Genomic DNA, 19,006 nt, shown 5'->3' with positions numbered 1-19,006 from the left:
TGAACTTTGACTTTTTGACTTAACTGAGTACGCTTTTTTTCCTACAGGTTCTCTAACGTCAATGTTTGTCAGACTTCCTTGTGGTGGTGTCGGGGTGAGTACTCTCTTTAATGTGTAAATAATGTCCTGTTTGTTCTCCCAGTCCCATTGGTAACAAAAATTGTTGCTTTGCATTCCATCAAGTGGGTAATTGCAACCAAATGTTACCCATAAACAGGGTCTGCCTGGGGTGCGGGGTTGCAGGGACAGCCTCATGTGCCTTTCTTCAAAAGCAGCGTGAAGATTTTTTTAAACTATTTTGGAATGCCGAAGTGTGTGTGACATTCATAGCCATGTTTTGTCTCTGGCTTTTAGGAGAAGAAACCTCATTTCCCAGGCAGTGATGTTTAATGGCTTAGAGGTTACTACATTTGAAAGCAACCCTTGAATCCAAAAACGCTTTCTACGTAGAAACCAAGATGTGCTTTTCATGCTGCTCGTGTTGCGTAGGTGTTTCATCTTAGTATTTATACTTCAGAGCTGCCTGCCTCCTAGTGCAGGTGGAAAACATATTAATAAAATAGTGATACTGGAGGACAATATTTGGGAAGTTCCTGTAAATAGTAAGTTGCTGTATTTGTGTCTGGGCTACATTACTGTCCTTGAATGAAATGTCTCACAGGTTATGCAGCACAAGGGAAATGTAGTCTTCAGTATTTGGCGTCTTTCATTTCTCAAGCTCTGGGACAATCACGCGTGAATTCTAAAGGAGGTGACTAAAATACCCCTCCATCCGTCACAGAAAAGCTGAACATTAATTTTCAAGATTCCATATAATAAAAAAATTACTTTTGTTGCTGTTTGTTCCTTAAAGGCTAAAAAAAACCAAAATACCATTCAAATACCTCGTGTTGAATGTTTGCGTTGTTCTTTTGCTTTGAAGCCTGAAAACTTGAAAGTTTTCCTTTCAAGCCAGACTTTCTGCTCTAAAGTTTCTCTGGAGGGTGACAGTACAGAAAATCTCAGAGAACAGGAAGGGAAAAGAATGAGAAGAGACAATAAAAGGCATTGTGTTTGAAAATTCACAGTGGTAGTTCTTACACATAATTGTAGCTCGTGAGGTTGAGTTTAGAGGTCTGGATTCTGTTATGGAAATGAAACAAAATTGTTTTCTTCCTGAGTCTTTGCAAAATCGCTGCTTTGAAAATTATCCCGTAAAAAAAAAAAAAAAAAAAAGAATAATCGGCGTTTATTCATACCGCCACCGCTGAGCACTTGTAGAGATATTTTATTTTGTATTGTAAATATGCTGCAGTCTCCTAATTCATGGCAAATTTTTGGCTAGAGTTTAAAAGGTTTGGGTTTACTCTGCCCTCCAGTCAGACATGCCATTCAAAGCAAAAATTATCATTTGCAAATGAAGACTGAATGGTAACAAGTAGAGACAGTGCCTGAGACTAGCATGGTCCCAGAAGTCTTGCATTAAATCCTAAATCAAGGCAGGGAACACCACAGTGCTGGTGTTATCGATATGTTCCTAATAAAGATAGCGTTTGCAGTTAACTTGCTGGTTGGTTGTCTTCACAGACCCTTAAATATTAAATAAAACATTTGCTGACTTTTGTACAGTGTTTTAGCAATCCCAACAGATATTGTCATGTTTTCTAGTAAAAGATTTTTAAAACCAGTAATTTAAAAGTAATCAACTATATGATAGGAATATTTTTCATAAAAATGGATTTCTGTTGTTTTGCTTAGTTTTTCTTCCCCAGTTACCTTGGGATACAGTGCCGACTATTTGTGTACTTCGGCTGCTTTCGTGGCTGATGCAGGAAAACGTGGTCTTCGCTGCTTTTGGGGTGCATTTCTAATAAGTATATAGACCCCAGCCATGTATTTGTAGAGAAAATGAGGCCACGGTACAGAATGATTGGCTGTAGTACGTTAAGTGCTTTGCACTTGTATGTGCTCTGGATGGGTTTAAGCGTAGACCATTTCCTTTGGGGCAGGAGAGATGTACAGTCATCTCACAAGGTCCTTTCAATCCCACTTTCTGCTGTCTTTCAAAGTGTGAGATTTGTCAAGAAAGCTGGCTTAGCAGCATGATATGTTTATTGAAGAAATAGAGGGAAAACTGTAGTCTTTGTTAGCGTGCCAGTTCTGTGAGACAAGTTGCTCTTTATTTGATTTGCTATGGGAAACTTTTGGAAGAAGCCCTATAGCAGGATCTTTGCTGGGGCCACAGAGCGTGCCTTTCAGTAGCAGACAAAAACCAAATTATTCTCTGCACCGAATAGGATGACAAGGCATTTTTGAGATGCAAGTAATTTTTTTTTTCCAAGGAAATCAGAAAAAAAAAGATTTTAAAAAATCAGAGCCTAGGGTAAAACATCAGTTATGAAGAATTTTTGTACAAGAGGATGTGTAATGTAAATCTGAGAAGTTTCAGCATATGAAGACTGCTGGGACATTGAGTGCTTGTTATGGTATAATGAAATAATTTTAAATTGTTCTCGCAAGAGACCTTAAGGGGTGTTTTTCTGCTATTGCTTGGCAGGCTGTTTTCAGGCTGCGAGGAGGCCATATAGCTTTTTTGAGTGATGGAGTTCTGTTTAGACTCTTCCTTGTTCAAGATTGCCAGGTTGGCTGAACATTACTCATCGCTGAGCAGTAGTCAGTCTCTGTTTTATCTTTTTCTTACAAGTTGAGATGGTGGTGGAGAGGCAGCCCTGGTGCTCTAAGAAGTTTGTGTGGGCTCCAGTCACTTCATAAGGGTGGATGTTTTCCTGTTGCTGAAGGAACATCAGGTGCATGTGATGATCAGAGCACCTGTAGGGTATCATCTTGACTACCACTGGTTTGTAGCCCAGGTTTGAAGGAGAAGGGATTTATTTCAGCAGAGGTTTTGTTTTCTCTTTGTCACATAATGATAAGTGTAGTCTAGGGGATGCTTCATAGGTCTTCCCATTCAGCTCACCACGGTGCTAGGCAGCTTTCCAGTTGGCTGACTGCTTCGTAAGAAGGATTTTCCCTGGAGAGCTTGATACTGCTCTGCCAAATGCTTTCCAGGGGGCAAATGTGGTGCCATAAAGAAAAAGGGAAAGAAGTTTTTAAAAATTAGTAGAATAAGGTGGGACCAGTCCTCTCTGGACCTATCACTTGTGATTGGAATTACAATCCCCAAGAAATCTGTGTATTCACTGAAATGTTGCAGTGCAGGGGGTGGGTCATAAGCAAGTGTCCTTTGCTGATGGTTTTAAATTTATTTGGGGTCATCAAAGCAAAAGCTGCCTGCAAAGGCATACAGATGGTGTCATGATGATGATAAACTAAATGGTGAAGTAGCACATGAAATTCAGTGTTGGATGCAAAATAATACCTGTGGACAGGAGGGGGACTGGTCTGCAGCAGGTAAAAGCTGAATGATTGCTGCTTCTTATAACTTAGGAGCTGTGGGTGTCAGATGAAATTATGGGCTGGAAAGCTTGAAACAGAGTTCTGCAAACAATTAAATGCATTTGTCTTCCATAGGGGATTTTATGTAGATTAAAAGAATAGATGGATCTGAAAGGTGATGTAGAGCAGTTTATGGGAGGGAAGCCCATGAAGAGCTGTTAAACGCCAGGATGAAGAATGAAGTATGGAGCTTGGGCAGCCATGAGTTCTTCTTACCAGCAAGCAAGACAAAGCTGAAGAGTGAAGGAGTAGGAAAAATTTTAGAGCAAATCAGTTCATTACATAACACCTTTTGATCTCTCTCTTTAAAAACTAAGTCACAGTGTCTCAAAATCAATGAGAAAAGGATAAAATTGTTCCCCAGTGCTTGGAAACTCTTGTCAGGTCTTCTTTTCTTCCCCTCATTGGTTTGTTTGATACGAGGAAGCCTTCACATCACTGTAGCTGACACTAACGAACCTCCTCCCATCTGCAGACATCTCAGTGTAGCGGGAACGGAAGAAAGCACAGAAGCACTCATATCAACAGATGTGAGCTCTGATTTCAACAACAGTAATTTATTCCTGCTGATCTTTAGCAGCATCTACAAGTGCAGTATGCGGTATTTTTACTTCGGACATTACCTTCACTTCTCTGCAGCACACACTCTTTTCTTAATGTATGACTTACATGCACCAGACCATTACCTAATCTGTGATAATTAGAAGAAGATTTTGGAGAACAGAGTTTGAGCTTTGAAAATCTGCAAAATAGTTCCAGCATACTTACATCCAAATTCTTCAAAACACTCGAAGACTTGATCTTAAGATAGCTAATAACTTTGTTTTCTTTCGTGTGTAGTATTTTCTTTTTCTGTGCACATTCTAAAAATATCTAAAGATCTAAGGCTTTAGAAAATGTTCTCTATGTTTTTGATCTCTTCCAGAATATGGTATTCTATTTTTGGTTGGCAGGTCTTGATTAGACCATATAGAAAAATCTTTACCTGTGCAAACAAAGTACATTATCGCAGAGCAGAGACAACAAAAAGGACTTCTGTGGAATGTAAATGAGAAGAGACTAATTAGCAAGTCTTAGAAGAACAAAAATATTAGCATGGTTATTTCATCAGTGCTTTAGAGCAGTAGGAGATGCCGTTAGGTAAAGACAACTTGCTGGCAGCACACTGTGTGCTGCTGTCACCTAAGCATGATGATGAGCAGAACTCCTTCATTCCCCTTCACTTTACAGAGCTGGAGCTGCTGTGCAACTTGTCTCTCCCTGTCCCTGTGCTTAATTTCTTATCTGTGTAGCTCTTCAGCTAAAGAAGATTATAATAATGAAACCTTTTATAAGACCCTCCTCATTTCATTTTTAAATAGCTGTATGTTAGTATACAGCATAGTATACAGCATGAGTAGGAACCTTATTGTGTATGTTAATAAATACGTCAAGTTATAAGGAAGAAAAACTCTTTCAGGTTTTACCCTGAAACATCTTATGTACTTCTTGTAGAAGAGAGCCTGTGTCAAACTGTTGACCTTTCCTCTTCTGCATTTCCTTATCATGTTCTACTGCGAAGGTTGAGAGCCTGCAGCAGGTCCCAAGTGCTGAAGTTCCTCTCCCCACCTCTAAAGGAACCCTCTCCTACAGGCTCGTTAGCAGAAATGGCAGCTCTTTATTGGAATGAGCAAGGCATTAATATTCTCAAGAAGACAAGTGTGTTGACCAGGAAAACTGCTCCTCATCCAACAGCAGCAGATGTGGAAGGCTCAGTACTTCTGATGCAGTTGTATCCTCCAGCTCGGGAGAAAAAAGAGAAATATATGCTGTTGTATCCACAAAAGGCAAGAAGTATGCTTCCTCTCTCTATAAAGTCCTTCCAGATGGTAAGGCTTGATGTGCTGTCCCAGCAACAACTCCTGTGATGGCAACTACATCAAAGAGCTCATAGGCAGGCAAAGCCAAATAGCATCTCTCCTGTAACGAACCTCAGAATTCAGGAATGACGGAAGGGTCAACAGCAGCCCGTGCACCAAAGAGCAGCAGCTTCAGAGCTGGAGAGCAGTCCAGCTCAGGGCCACATTAATAACATTTTCCACCATGACAGAACCTACACCACCCTGCTGCAGAGCACTGATGGCTTCAGTGGGACTGTTCAAACACTTACTTGCAGTCATACAGATAATGAAGAGCGGCCTTGGAGTAGGGCCCAGTGGTCTCCAGACATCTGTTCCAGGGAAGGTGGCTGGGTGTTAAATCCTTATCTCAGAGATGTTTGCACACAGGATAGGGCACCGGAGAGCTTGTGGGTGGCAGCAGACACCTCTCAATCCAGTCTTCCTCCTGCTGGGGAGCTGAGTATGGGGACATAGCAGTCCTTGAAATTTGCTTCTAAATCAGAGGTAGAATACTTCTTTCTAAGGACTTAATTTCTTTCTGCATAAAAATAATAACTCTTTGGAACCACTCTGTCTTGCCCTCCTTGTTCTTCTTGAAATGCTGCTACTATGAGCCTGGTTTGCACAGGCATCAAAGGGCCTGAATGTGGTGGTGCTTGGCTTAGGCACTGGTGGTTTCTGCGTGCTTTATGGGGAAGGCTAGCACAAACAGATGTCTGAGGAGATCCGAGGTTCCCTTAGGTAAAGCCATGCTTAAGGACGTGTGAATTTTGGTTTTTTGTATTTCTACTCTGGTGCCTCACGGTGAATGAAGATGGCCCTCTGCAATTCTGCCTCTGTGGGTGGGGCCTGGTACTTGGTGTGGGCAGGGGGAGAGGGAGGCTCTTAGCTACTGGTGTCCTGCAGCATTTTCCTTCAAGACCAAGAAGGATGGGTTAGATATACTCAAAGATGAGCTAGATATGCTCAGCCCAGACTGCATGGTGCAGCTGTATCTCAGTTGAGCAGTGAGGCCAAGGACACTGAGGTGGTCAGCTCTTAGCAAAAGGCAAGTAGATGTTCTCTGTTGTATAAACCATGATTGTCTCCCTGTCACAGATGGTAGGGGAAGAGGATCCAGGGATGAAGACTGCTGGATCCCCTGAGGGAACATAGCAGTATCATCCTGATTGCAAAGCAAGTTGACCATCCTGTAACATTTTTACAGGACTGCTGATGAGAAGCCCAAAGATGGGCCCTCACAGAGCACTAATGTGCTGGTCAGTGGGGAGAAGCAGCAGCTTGGTGATCTTCCCACCTTACTAGGGGCTTTTGGAGGGACATGGTCAGATCTCAGTCCCGTCTTCTGCACGCATGCAGTACTGGTCCAGGACTCCTGGAGGTGTCATGCATAATTCAGACCCCATTATACTTCTATTCTCATGTTACTGCCCAAAATTATGGAGTCCGGGGGAGCCCTCATACCACAGATAGTCACTGTAGGCATTTTCCGCCGACGCAGTAGCTTTCCCCAGAGTGTGAGACAGTGCAGCATTGGCAGCATTACCACGCTGGCTTTTTGGTATTCTCCAAATGCTTTCTTGGTTTACTGTGACTTAAAACCGTCCTCCAGGCAGATGCTGCCAGAAGTCATCCCTGAAAAAAGACCTGGGATGATTTCTGCTGGCTTTAGCAGAGCCGTGAAGATGGTGGATCAATCTTGTGTGGGGCGACTTGCATATTCTCGCAGCTCAGTGAGCAGACTGGATTCCAGACAAAACAAATAATCTCTCTCTTTCCTTCTTCTTTGCCACTGCTTCCATAAATATGCTCAACAGAGAGGAATATGTGAAAACTAGCTGGTGATCCCTCATATGGAGAAATGTTACAATTATCCTGCGATGTTCCTGGGCAGCTGAGCTGTCGTGACATGGGGCAGTCCCAGCAGTCTGACTTTTGCAAAGACTGCGACTGGCAAGAAGCAAACAAGCTCGGCTTTCATCACTGTGTGCAAGACAGACGGGGGTGCAGCAGAGGAGATCCAGAGCTTCAGCCTGGAAACAGCCCCCCGGGAGCTGTCCTTCCCCCTCTGTTCTCTGCGGAGTCTTGGCTGAATGGCAGTTAAAAAAAAAGAACAAGCATTTCATCACATGTCCGCAAACTAATCTTGTCTTTATACGGTTTTTGGGATGTTTTGTTTAAATTAGGATGTGATCTCATATAATAACAGCACAGGGATGTCTGCAGAATGCCTTGCCTTGTCTTGCCTGTGTCCTATTTGCACATCTTCATGGGGAAAATATAAAGGATGCTGGTCCTGTCAGATATTTAACATTGAAGCAAACATCTCCAGTCAGCAATGAGATGTTGAAGGTCTGTTGTTAGCTTTGATGAGACAGCATTGATCTTATGGTTCCCCAGGGAAGCTTCTATTAGCATAATCTTACCCTGGCAGTGCTGGGCAAGCGTATTTTAAATATCCATTATTAAACATCCTCCTTTGTTGTGGAGTTGTTTGGGGGTGGGTTGGTTGGTTTGTTTGTTTTTATTTTATAGAATCATTGAATGATTTTGTAAACCTTTTTATTTTATCTGGGGTCAGTTTCCTTCAGCAATTAAAGAGAAATACTGATACCATGGTGTTGGTAGGAGTATTGGTAGGAGACACCTGCAAGTTTACAGTCCTTGAGATGCTGAATTTGTTCCTCTGGTAGGCTTCTGACCCTTTAGTGGTGCAGAGCTGTTGCAAATGGTCATCTCTTAAGTGTCATTTGGTTGGATGGACACTCAGTAGTGGTGATGTTACAATCATCGGTGGGATCCTAGCCCTGGTACTGCCAAGATCAGTTCTGCAATTTAATGCATTTGAAATTAATGTATTTACATTTAATGCCTTTAATGCATTTATGCATTTAATACATATGAATAACTTCATTATAAAATGTGGGTGTCTGTTTTCTCGCTGTCCTCGTTTCTCCTAAACGTGGTTCCTGTGTGCCTCTGTTAGGTCGACAGTGACACAATTTGGAATGAAGTTCACTCATCCGGTGCTGCTCGCCTGGCTGTGGGCTGTGTCATTGAGCTCGTTTTCAAAGTAGCCACGGGAGAACTGAAGGTTGGTATGAAAATAACACTTGGCTTTGATACAAGCTCCGTAGAGGACTCGGCTCATGGCTGGGTATGCAGGAGGTCCATTTAGCTTCATTTTAATGGCACCATCTGGATTCAGTCATAAAAATTTTTGAGGATATCAGCAAGTGAACAGTCTCCTGGTGAATATTCTTACTCACCGATTGAAAGGAAGAAAGAAACCAGAGCAGCAAATGAAATCACTATTCCAGTGTTATCTGAGGGTCTTGCTGTTGCCTTCAGCTGGGCCAGCCTGTTTGCTGTTTCAGTGACCTCATACAGAATATTTTTTTCCCCTGAATGGAAGGAAATGCTGTACTAACCAGTTTCCGTAAAATTCATGTGGACTTTTTCCCCCTCAAAAATAAGGAGAGCATCATCCACTGCTGTGGTCTTATGAGAAAACCATTGAGAACAGCTACATAGTTCCAGAGCAGAATTAATGCCTCTGGCTGCAATCTCTGCATCCACTTTGTGCAATAAACCTTCCTTTCTGTCTCACTTCTCCATTTTTCTTATTTTTTTTGTGTAGAATGGATTTGCTGTTGTTCGGCCTCCAGGTCACCATGCAGAAGAGAGCACACCCATGTAAGTATATGTATGTGCTTTATCAGCTTGCTTCAGTGTTTGTCAGTTGTGTGATCAGCAGCTGGAAATTAGAAAGGTGGTTTGTTAGTTTTAGTATTGCAGAATTTCTTGCTTATTGATAAGCAAGAAAGTATTGTATTCAAAGCTCCCAGTAATTCTCTGGAAGAGGGCAAGATCCTGCTTAGTAGTTTCAGGTGGGGTTTTTTTAGCAAGAATCAGCATTACAGTCATACTTTTAAAAAGTACTGATGCTTTTATTTGCTTTACTCTTGTGAATTGTTTTAAATTAAATGCTGATGGCTTGTCCAATGTGAGGAAAGCGAGGGTACACAACTAATAGTAGTAATAGTAACCATAACTGTGTCCTGAGGTCACAACACTCAATTAGTAGAGTGTCAGAGTGAGAAGGCTTCACAAAGCAAAAGCTGAAGTTGAGCATCTTGCATGTGGTTAATATAGCAAGGGTTTTACCATCAGACTGTTAGCAAATCAGGGTCCCATGCATAAATCATGTTGGCTTTGTGTATCTGGCTTAATATGTGCTGAAGTTTCCTGTCTCAGGTACTTCAGCACTCTTTGGTGGGAGATAGAATCATAGAATCATTTAAATTGAAAAAGACCTTTAAGATCACCAAGTCCAACCATTAACCCAGCACTGCTGAGTCCACCACTAAACCATGTCCCTAAGCACCACCTCTAGACATCTTTTAAATACCTGCAGGGATGGTGACTCAACCACCTCCGGGCAGCCTGTTCCAATGTTTGACAACCCCTTTCGTGCAGAAATTTTTTATAATACCCAATCTAAACCTTCCCTGCTGCAACTTGAGGGCGTTTACTCTTGACCTATCGCTTGTAACTTGGGAGAAGAGATTTACACCCACCTCACTACAGCCTCCTTTCAGGTAGTTGTAGAGAGCAATAAGGTCTCGCCTCAGCCTCCTCCTCTCCAGGCTAAACAACCCCAGCTCCCTCAGCTGCTCCTCATAAGTCTTGTTCTCCAGACCCTTCACCAGCTTCATTGCCCTTCTCTGGACATGCTCCAGCACCTCAATGTCCTTCTTGTAGTGAGGGGCCCAAAACTGAACACAGTATTTGAGGTTTGGCCTCACCAGTGCCGAGTACAGGGGCACGATCACCTCCCTGCTCCTGCTGGCCACACCATTCCTGATACAAGCCAGGATGCTGTTGGCCACCTTGGCCACCTGGGCACACTGCTGGCTCATGTTCAGCCAGCTGTCAGCCAACACCCCCAGGTCCTTCGCTGCCAGGGGAGCTTTCCAGCCAGGCAGCTTTCCAGCCACTCCTCCCCAAGCCTGTAGCATTGCATGGGGTTGTTGTGACCAAAGTGCAGGACCCGGCACTTGGCCTTGTTAAACCTCATACAATTGGCCTTGGACCATCAATCCAGCCTGTCCAGCTCCCTCTGCAGAGCCTTCCTCCCCTCAAGCAGATTGACACTCCTGCCCAACTCGGTTTCATCTGCAAACTTACTGAGGGTGCACTTGATCCCCTCATCCACATCATTGATAAAGGTATTAAACAGAACTGGCCCCAACACTGAACCCTGGGGAGCACCACTTGTGACCAACCGCCAACTGGATTTAGCTCCGTTCATTACAACTCTTTGGGCCCAACCATCCAGACAATTTTTTATCCAGCAAGGCGTATGCCTGTCCAAGCCAAGAGCAGCCGGTTTCTCCCGAGGGATGCTGTGGGAGAGGGTGTCAAAGGCTTTACTAAAGTCTGGGTAAACAACATCCACAGACTTTCTCTCATCCACTAAGCAGGTCATCTTGTCATAGGAGGAGATGAGGTTAGTCAATAGCAGATGAGTGCTTGGTGTTGAGTTCCCCTCAACCCAGCGTTTTGAGGCCTCTCTGAGCATGTCCGCTCCCTGCCAGCCACGCACTGTAGTGCTCCAGCCCTGGGTCCTTTCCCTTTCTTTCCCCCTTGCTGCGTCTCATCCTCATCTGCTTCTGTCCCCTTCCCTCACACGCAGCACTGGAGGTCCCGTGCGCAGCTGGCACCATGCCGCAGTGAGATGCTGCTGATTTGGGCAAGTGTGAAATGTTCCCCATTTCCAGAGAGATCACAAGACACCTGCTGCTGCGTGGCTATTTTGTGTTTCTAATTGAGCACATGTGCATCGTCCAGGGAGAAAAGAAGAGCAAAAGCAGAAGGAATTTTTTCCTACTGTGTTATATCTAGATGATAGATGCACTGGGACCAAAGAAAACTTATAATTAACACCTCTCATTTTCCTTTTTTTTCCTCCCTCTCATCACCTCCAGGGGTTTCTGCTATTTTAACTCCGTGGCAATTGCAGCCAAGCTGCTCCAGCAAAGACTGAATGTTAGCAAAATCCTTATAGTGGACTGGGTGAGTAAATGCTGGTTCTTGCCCTTCAGGAGAGCAGTTGAAAACTTTTTTGGGCTTTTTTTCTTGCAAGGGCAACCCTGGCTTTGTAAGTCAGTGGAAAATTATGTTGCCTGTGGTCCGCAAGCCAAAATTTTTTTAAGTTGTTTCAGGATTTTTTGTTTATGTTTTTTTATTAAAGTGTTTTTAATATAAGAAATATTTCTTAAGGCATCCATAGTTTTCAGAATAAATTGTAATTAAGAACTGGTTGCTTTCTAAAACAAGTCCATAACACAGTCTCAAGGATGGGTAACTGCAAACCGTGCTGAGTTCTCGTTATTTGTTTCTGAAGGTTTTTGACCTCAAATGTTACAATACATCCCAGCTTTCTTTTCAAGATGTGAGGACCGGTTATTGAGAGGGATGGGCTGTCTGGCACAGCTTGACCGTCAGTCTGGATGGCCTCAGTGTCCTGCCTCTGGGCCACTGCAGCCTCTGTGCAAGTGGGCAGGCAGTCAAAAGCGATCTCTAAATTGGAACAAGACAGTGAAGTACTCTGCGGACAATGCAGCAGATTTGAGAAAGAGCTTGTTCGGGATTTTGCTATGGCAATGTATAGATTTAAAAATGTGGCTGATTGATTTTTGTAGGTGTAAAAATGTGTTTATGAGGCTGTGCAGGCATTCGAGTTGCTGGCTATCAGCCAAGAGTTTTGATTGTCACAAATCTCCCATGGTCTAGACCAGTGAGTTGAACTTGTTTTATTTGTCTTTTTGATTTACTGGATAGACATGTCTTTCCTCACTTCCCCCCAACTGTTTTTCATGTCAGAAAGGGGCATTTTGAATACCCATCCCACATTTCTGCACCAACTAGCAATGCAATAGGGGATCTGGGTAATGGCTTTGTGTCATTTAACCTTGTTGGGCCTGACACAACTTTGCTGGGCACTTGTATCAGTGGTCACTCCACAGTCTGATTAAAGATGCAAATTTGTGGTAACTAATTCAGTCTCTCCGTCCCCGAAGACCGGGTATGAATCCAGTTCTCCCCATCCAAGTAAATTGGTCCTGTCTTCAGTTTTGATATACGCTTGAGATTGTGTTTATGCCCATTTATCCTGTGGGTTAAACGAGGAGTGTAACCTGAAACCAGCTGTGCAAAGCAGGTTACTGTCATCTGTGATAAACTGCTTCAGCTAGATCAGAGAAGCACAGAAAACAAAGCACAACAGCAAAGAAAACCCCTCCAAAGCCCAAGTTGATGGCTTTAATCTGCGTTTTTACGAAGGTGCTAACCTCCCTCATATAATGCAATCTCTGTCCCTGAAGGATGTTCACCACGGGAATGGTACTCAGCAAGCTTTCTACAATGATCCTAATGTTCTTTATATTTCACTACATCGCTATGATGATGGGAACTTCTTTCCAGGCAGTGGTGCTCCCGACGAGGTAAGAGCATGGATCAGCGTAGCATCCGTGTCTGATAGACCTGCTCAGGACTGTCATTTAGGTGTCCCACATAATCTCGGGGAGTCTCTGCCAGGCAAGGCTTGGAGCGAAGCTCCTGCCACCGCTCCCGCTCTTGTGCTTGTTAGTGTGCCTTTGGGAATGCACCACCCAGATTTGTGCATTCGGTGCCTTCTTGCCCAAGTCCTAACAGCCGTGGGCATTGTGTCCTGCCCCACAAGCTGGCAGGAGAGCGTGTGCTTTGGCTAACGAGTAGAAAATAAGTCAATGCAGTTAGGCTCTCCAGCCCTTATGGGAGAACCTGTTCCAGAGGAGCCCTTTGCCAGCTGTCCCAGTACTCCATGTACTTTTCAAGATTTCCCCTCTCTAGGCATAAGTTGTTTCTTAGATGGAGGAGGAACACATTGTCCAGGGCTATGCCACTGGCCCTTGGGTTTCCTGGCACAGGCTTGGAGCCCATTCATCCCCCCCTTCTCCTGGCCCTGACAAGGCTTTGCTCACCGTCACTGCTGCATTCACACTGCATGGCCCCAACGGTGGGATTTGAGCATCAGTCACTGGTGCTGCTGGACTAAATCCACCAGTTCCTGTTTGTGCCCTCGGAGCCTCCTGCAGAAGAGCTAGATCAACGGAGGTGGGAGCCCTTTCTCCCTAAACTCTGGATGGATACTCTTACCTCCATTGCATCCTTCCTTTCCCTCTAGGTTGGCAGGAAATATTATCTTTCCAGAGTGATTTATCAAAGGGAAATGATATGAAATACTTCGTTTTGTGTACTCTGAGGCATGCCAGATTACATCTGAAAACTCCTAGAGTTCTTACTCTGTCAATTTTATATTTTCCTGTTTATCAAACATCAACATTGCCATTTTGGTTTCTAAAGAAACTTAAACATAATATGACACTGTTTCATTGCCCTGTTTGTGCACTACTATTGTAGTGAACAAACAGCAGCCCTTTGCATCAGGCTTAATTTCTGCTTCAGGATATGGAAAGGTCTCAAACCTACTTTTTTGCTGACTTTCGAATAATCTAGTAGTCTGTTTACAAAATATCTAGTATTGTAAGGAAACACTAGACTACACCATCCACTCTGTATTTACCATTTATAGTGATTTTTAGATGTGTTGTTCCAGACCAAATAAAACGAAGAATACAAAATAAATTCAGTTAAAGCCACAGATGGATGAATAACCCACTGTGGATGGATGAACCCTGTGTGTTTTTCTACCAGCAGTATTTGCACCAATAGAAGGAGTAATATGCAATAAAAGCCCTGCAGCTTTATCTAGCCTGAATTAGCTGGCTGTGTATTGTATAACACATTAATTTTCGATAATTCTCCCACCCACAACATACTCAGAGACCCAAAAAAACCCACAAAAAACAAACTGTGTGTGTAGGACCTCAGAGCCCTGTGCGGAGCTGCCAATGGCCGGTGGCAGCAAGTACTGCCCAGCTCCCTCGCTGTCCCCAGGGACCCGCAGCCTGTGCTCAAGCAACTACAAGGTCCCCGCTTGATGAAGGGACTGAACACAGGCTTTTGGTTTTCAATATGGATGGGGAAAACATGGCCCTGCTTCTTGGTAAACAAATTACTAGAAACCCCTCATTTATTTTTCAGTTTTCCCCTTCCTCGGGTATTTGCAGTCAATGCAGATGGGGACATTTGCAGTACCTGCAAGGATGGGGGTGTACTTACATTTACCACCCACGTGTCCTTCAAGTAGCGAAAAATCTCTTCTCTGTGAATCATATTTTTCCCCAGCAGAGGGGGAGCTCGCTCTGATAAAAACTGTGCGTTTTTTCTCCCAGTTGCAACTGTACTGAAATACAAAATATGCTTCTGAGTAAAGCTGAAAACAAGTTAAGGAAAGGTATTGCATGTTACACACTCTCCTCCAAAAGAGGAGGAGGATCTAGCTGAATGATGAGGTGGTTTTTGAGTGAGCAGCAGTCAAATATTGCTGGTCCACAGCTCCCTTAAAGGTCAGAGCGTGGAGGAGCTTTATTTTCACTCTTGTTTTGGGGACTTGCTTTAGAGGGAAAAATTAACCTCACTACTGCCAAGCTATTGAATCAAAATCCATATTCAACTGGAAAAATATTAAGACAGCAGAGGTGTGTTGCCAGAGTTCACTGTTTCCACATGTGTAATTGAGTACCATCTCCCTTTTTCAGGTTGGCACAGGAGCAGGAGTTGGTTTCAATGTTAACATGGCCTTTACTGGTGGCCTTGATCCACCAATGGGAGACACAGAATACTTAACTGCTTTCAGGTAATATTGAAGTTCTCCTCTTACAAACATATTTTTTCACCTAAACTGCATTTCTTCATGCAGTCCTCCTTAATCTTGAGTTTCTCTCTTTCTAAGTTTAGAAATACAAGATTTACATCTAGTTGCAGTTACTTTTCGAGGTCAATAATAAAAATAAAGCTGAATTAAGGAAATAGGATATTTCCAGCCACAAGAAGTGTGCTGCTGACATTAGGAAATTGACATACTTGCTGCTCAGCATTGATTAATGCATGCGTGTAAAATGTCAACTTATATGAATAAGCTTTTCTGGTTTTGGCAAAAAATCTTTTTACCTCTTTTGGGTGAGTATTTCCATGGGTACAGGGGAAGGGAACCCAGACAAACTTTTTAACGATCATCCTGAGTTGAAATTTGGGAGTGCAGCTGCCCTGAGACTTGAGATGTCATTACTGCGCTGCGGACGATGATGGTACCTGAGTTCTGGGCAAGGTGGCCACACAGCCCCTCCCCTGCAAGAGCTCTGCTCACTACTCACTCCACAGCTCACTTCCATGTGTACCTAGCAAAGGGACATGGGCTTGTTTTGATAAACTGTAGATTTCATTATTATTCACCCAAGATATTGAATATGCCTGTTCCAACCAACTGGAAATTGAAATAACTGAACTGCTGGGTTTTGGTTTCTCCTCAGAATCAGCATGTGTTATGAATAAAAAAATACAACCATCTCTTAAATAAGTGTTACTTATCACTCACTGTCAGAGTGTGAATGAAGGTAAGCAAAGCTGTGGAGTTGAATTAATGTGTTGCTGTGATATCCTCCCTGATTAGCAGTAACAATAAAGCCAGATATAAACCACTGTGCTGGGTTGTACAAGCATATTCAAGTGTGCTCCAAAAAACTGACATCATTTGAGTCTCTAAATGGAGTGGGAGATGAAGCCACTTGTCCTGCTGGTCTTACTGTCCTGCTCACAGAAGCGTATGATACCTTAGGATCACCAGAGGCATCTGCAGGGAATCGTTTGATCTGATCCTTACCTTCTTCCTCATATCAGCATCATCAGAAGAGATGCATGAAGCAAAACACGTTAGCTGATCTACGGTCATGCATGCCCAGGTTGTGGTCTCTCTGAGCAGTGTCACTGTGGGAGCACTGCAAGATTATGGGTTGAATGTCATCTTTCTGCTCTGAGCAGCTAATGGGCAAAATACCCCAATAGAGCCTACACAAGCAACAGAATAACAAGGTAAAATGAAGGTGGGTCTCTGGGTAGAAGAGAACTTGTAAGTAATGCAGTAGTGAATAGAGGCCAGCATGAGACCACACTGTCCTTTCTGGTACTCTTTCCAGAATAATGAATATAATTCTCTGACCTGCCAGATATATAGGCTTTATTTGTCTTAGAGACTGTCCTGTTCCACCCCCTGCCTCCCCCATGCTGTCCATCATCTCCATCTGGCATCTTTTTTAACAGTTATAGGTTGAAGTGGTTTTCTGTCCTCAAACCAGATTTAGTGCATTTCTGGCAATCACCCCACATAAATTCAGGGAGACACACACTTGCCAGAACATGGGATGCTTATTTCTGGCGACAGGCAGATGGAATATTGCCTTCATGGAATAGCATTAAATCTGGGAGTATTATTTTCTGTTCGTCCCTGTGAGCGTATTTGTATTCCATTATACTGAGCAAAAAGAGCTTTTATTGTTCAGCCTGCCATTAAAAAGCCTTCAAAGAATGTATACAATTTAAAATAACATCTAGTCAAATAACTGTCATTTGTCTCGATGTTTTATTCCTGTTACAGGAAAGCAGCACTTTCCTCCAAAGTGGAAGTCTGTTTATCCTAGCAGTCAACAAGACTGATCTCTTCATTATAAAGAGAACCTGTAGCTTGTGACGGAGTGACATACTTGCTATTAAATATTAATTGAGTTTCAAGGCTCCTGGAAAACTGCTCAGTCTGCACAGTAAGACCTTTGCCAGCCATTCCTTAATAGGCTCTGGTGTCTTTTTGCCCAGAGACTGCAACTATTTGGGGAAGATATTTTGGATCTAGTCACAGCCCTTATTTTGCTGGGGTCTTGGGACATTGTGACTCATCCTCCTAGGTAGCACCTCCTGTAGTCTGCCCCATGTGCACACCTTCAGTCAGTAAGTTAAATTGGAAGGGGTTTTTTAATCTTATGCCAAGTTTGGTCATGATAATACATTATCAAGTGACCTTTCTAAATCTTAACCAGCTTCTTTGAAAAACACTTCCCCCCCCTCCCCAAATCTTTCTGTTGATTTTAATGTAAAATAACGCTTTGAAGTTTGCAATTTATAGTCCCCTGAGAATTAGAAAGTGAAAGGAATGGGTCATATATCCTTTTTTTTCTTCTTCTTCTTTTCTTGCTTTAGTCCCTTGAGACAATGCATGCCTTCAAGGCAGCACCTTGTTATTCCACCCCATCGAATGCCACGTTGCATTTGCCGGGGATCAAACCTAAGATGAAGAAAAGATAAGAAAATTGGCCATAATGAACTCCAGAAGCAGCAGGCATTTTCACCATGAACTTGGAAACTCACAGTGGAGAACTGAACTTTAATTCAAACCAGTCCAAATGCCAAACAGTGAGGCTTTGAAGTCTGTAGAGGAATCAGTGGAAATCCTTTGAGCTAGGCAAAGATACTGATAGACTTTTTTTTCTTCCTTTTTTTTTAAAGCGTTAACTCTTCGCATGCTTGTCTGCTTTTAGGGAAGAAAGCCCTCCTACGTAAAACAAGCAGAACAAAAATAAGCAACATGCTTTGCTTTTTTTTTTTTGTTCCATTTCAGGATGAGCTGGTGTATGGATTTGATAAAAACATATGCTCTAATGGAATAAAATAATAACTGAGATAATTGTCGGCATAGATTAGTCTTCTGACGAGTGAACAAATAAATCTCAATGAAACCTATCATCCCCGCACTGAAAACCTGTTTCAGTGTTGGTTTACTCTTTCTGAAGAAAGGAGGGAAACTTGCATCAATTATTTTTCTACTGAACGTTTCTTCGACGAATATTGGTTTCTCCCTGCTTGTACTGCAGCGCTGGGTTGGACAGAATAGCCTGACCTCTTAATGTTTATTAATGCCACCGAACCATTTCAAAAGTGAGAACAAGAGTTAAAAATGCGAAGCGGAGAGCAGCCTTGCCGTGCACTTTGTCGCTTATTATCTTCATAACCGAGGGCTGAAATCACCGGCTGCCCCGTCTCGAGGTTGGGGTGATATCATAATTGCTGTATTTTTTCTGTTGGGGGGAGCAGGGTGGAGTCACCCCAATCACTCATAAGATGTGCAGAAGGGATTTGGGGAGTTTGCTGTGAGCTTGGCGCTCCTCCACCCCATCGTAGCGGTGGCTCTGCCTGCCCGAGACAGCATGACATTATAATTTAGCTGACCGTTCGCTGGGCAAAGGTCCCGCAGCTGAACTCACCGCCAAAGTATGTGGGCAATACAGATTTCACAGATTAGGCAGAAATGTATTAAACACTAATGTGAAAAATGCAGGGCAAATAATTTTAAAGTCCTTAACTCATCAAAATGTTATTGGTATTCATAGCTGTTATTCTGTAGTTATAGAAACAAACGGTTGTAAAATTTGGGGTTTGTTTTGTTTTGTTTTTTACTGGAGTCTGTTGTTCCCTAACTTGTTATACAAGCAGAAATCATGTTTGCTTCTATAAGTCCTCGTGATGTTTTCAAAAGCACTGTGCAAACCCAGCTAAGAGACCTGCAGAAAAACACAAAGACTGCAGCTAGTTCCTTATTACACAAGAACAGCAATTTCTTAGTGAAATTAAAGTGTATTATCCAGAGGAGTTTCCCTCTGAATTTACTGTAAGAAAGTTTTTCTGATGATTCTAGCAGT

General features: G+C 43.0%; 1 protein-coding gene across 8 annotated transcripts in view; it reads left to right on the top strand.

Annotated features, from left to right (window-relative positions):
* HDAC4 (histone deacetylase 4) overlaps positions 1-19,006 on the top strand; it is a 266,018-nt gene that overhangs the window by 226,100 nt on the left and 20,912 nt on the right. For all 8 annotated transcript variants that reach the window (XM_064452203.1, XM_064452202.1, XM_064452205.1 and 5 more), the window contains 6 exons: positions 48-94; positions 8,302-8,409; positions 8,956-9,011; positions 11,306-11,393; positions 12,704-12,823; positions 15,023-15,120. In XM_064452203.1, the coding sequence (XP_064308273.1) occupies positions 48-94; positions 8,302-8,409; positions 8,956-9,011; positions 11,306-11,393; positions 12,704-12,823; positions 15,023-15,120 (517 nt within the window). The remainder of the gene's footprint in view (positions 1-47; positions 95-8,301; positions 8,410-8,955; positions 9,012-11,305; positions 11,394-12,703; positions 12,824-15,022; positions 15,121-19,006) is intronic.

Source organism: Phalacrocorax carbo, chromosome 5 (genome assembly GCF_963921805.1).
Source record: "Phalacrocorax carbo chromosome 5, bPhaCar2.1, whole genome shotgun sequence".
Classification (NCBI taxonomy): Eukaryota; Metazoa; Chordata; class Aves; order Suliformes; family Phalacrocoracidae; genus Phalacrocorax; species Phalacrocorax carbo.
The sequence above is the reverse complement of the archived record's forward strand: the minus strand, read 5'-3'. Positions and strand labels throughout refer to the sequence as shown.